The sequence below is a fragment of the Pteropus vampyrus genome, unplaced genomic scaffold (genome assembly GCF_000151845.1).
Source record: "Pteropus vampyrus isolate Shadow unplaced genomic scaffold, Pvam_2.0 Scaffold239, whole genome shotgun sequence".
In the NCBI taxonomy this organism is placed as follows: Eukaryota; Metazoa; Chordata; class Mammalia; order Chiroptera; family Pteropodidae; genus Pteropus; species Pteropus vampyrus.
The window spans coordinates 743,168-744,109 of record NW_011889020.1 but is presented as its reverse complement, the minus strand read 5'-3'; the positions used below and the strand labels follow the sequence as shown (position 1 = coordinate 744,109).

The 942-nt window shown below is 65.5% G+C and overlaps 1 protein-coding gene across 1 annotated transcript in view; it reads left to right on the top strand.

The window, feature by feature from the left end:
* KCNQ2 (potassium voltage-gated channel subfamily Q member 2) overlaps positions 1-358 on the top strand; it is a 63,495-nt gene extending 63,137 nt beyond the window's left edge. The window contains exon 16 of the mRNA XM_023519902.1: positions 260-358. Within this exon, the coding sequence (XP_023375670.1) occupies positions 260-358 (99 nt within the window). The remainder of the gene's footprint in view (positions 1-259) is intronic.
* The last annotated feature ends 584 nt before the right edge of the window (positions 359-942 follow it).

Below are 942 nucleotides of genomic sequence, written 5' to 3'. Positions count from 1 at the left end.
GGTAGATGTCCACAGCCTGCCGACGTGGCATTGCCGGCTGGGCCCCCACACCGCTGCCATCTCCGGCCTGTGTCCACGGGAACTCAGGAAGCTGGTCCAGCAGAAAGGGTCCCGCCTGGCCCGAGTGGCCTCACCTGTGCTGATCTCAAAGGAGCTTAGACAGTGACGAGGTGCGGGTGGTCTCACAGAGGGGTCTGCCCATCTCAGGGCCGTCACCCTGGGGTGGCCACGCTGACACCTTTGTCCTGTGTCCCGGTAGCGAGGAGCAGGAGCAGGCCTGGGCCTGGACCCTGACTCTGTTCCATGGCTCACAGATGCCCCCGTGAACGTGGGGGCCCAGGGCACGTGCCTGGGGTGAGGCTGACAAGCTGGGAGTGCCTTCCTTATGCTCCGGCAAGTTCAGACCAAGCCCAGACATGACTTTTCCCTCGGCCCAGATGTCAGGCCTCGGGGGTCTCAGGGCCTCAAGTAGGCTCCATCTGGAGCTGCAGGGGACCGAGCGCGGGCGAGGTGACTGGGCGGTGAAGGGGAAAGGAGGCGATTGGCAGGAGGACTTGGCAGGCCAGAGGGTCACCGAGGCCCCTGCCGTGGCTTCAGCTGCGCTCAGCAGAGTGGTTCAGACCAGCGTCCTCCCCCGCATCCCTCCCCACCTGCCCCCACAGGAGCCGTGACTCTTGACCTCTAGGCAGGAGCTGTGTGCATCCTCCTGGGCCGTCTGTAGGGCTCAGGCCGGGAGCCGTTGGCAGGCGGCCAGCTGGCCAGGACAAAGGGCTTTTCTGTGCCGGTGGCCTGTGGGGACATAATTCTTCACGAGGAGCGGCACCGTCTCCCTATCCTAATGTCCGCCTTGGGGTGGCCGCCTTGCTCGCTGGCCGGAGGGCTGGGCTGTGTCCTCTGACTGGAGAGGATAGGCGTCCAGACCTGCCCAGGTTCAGGTCCCCG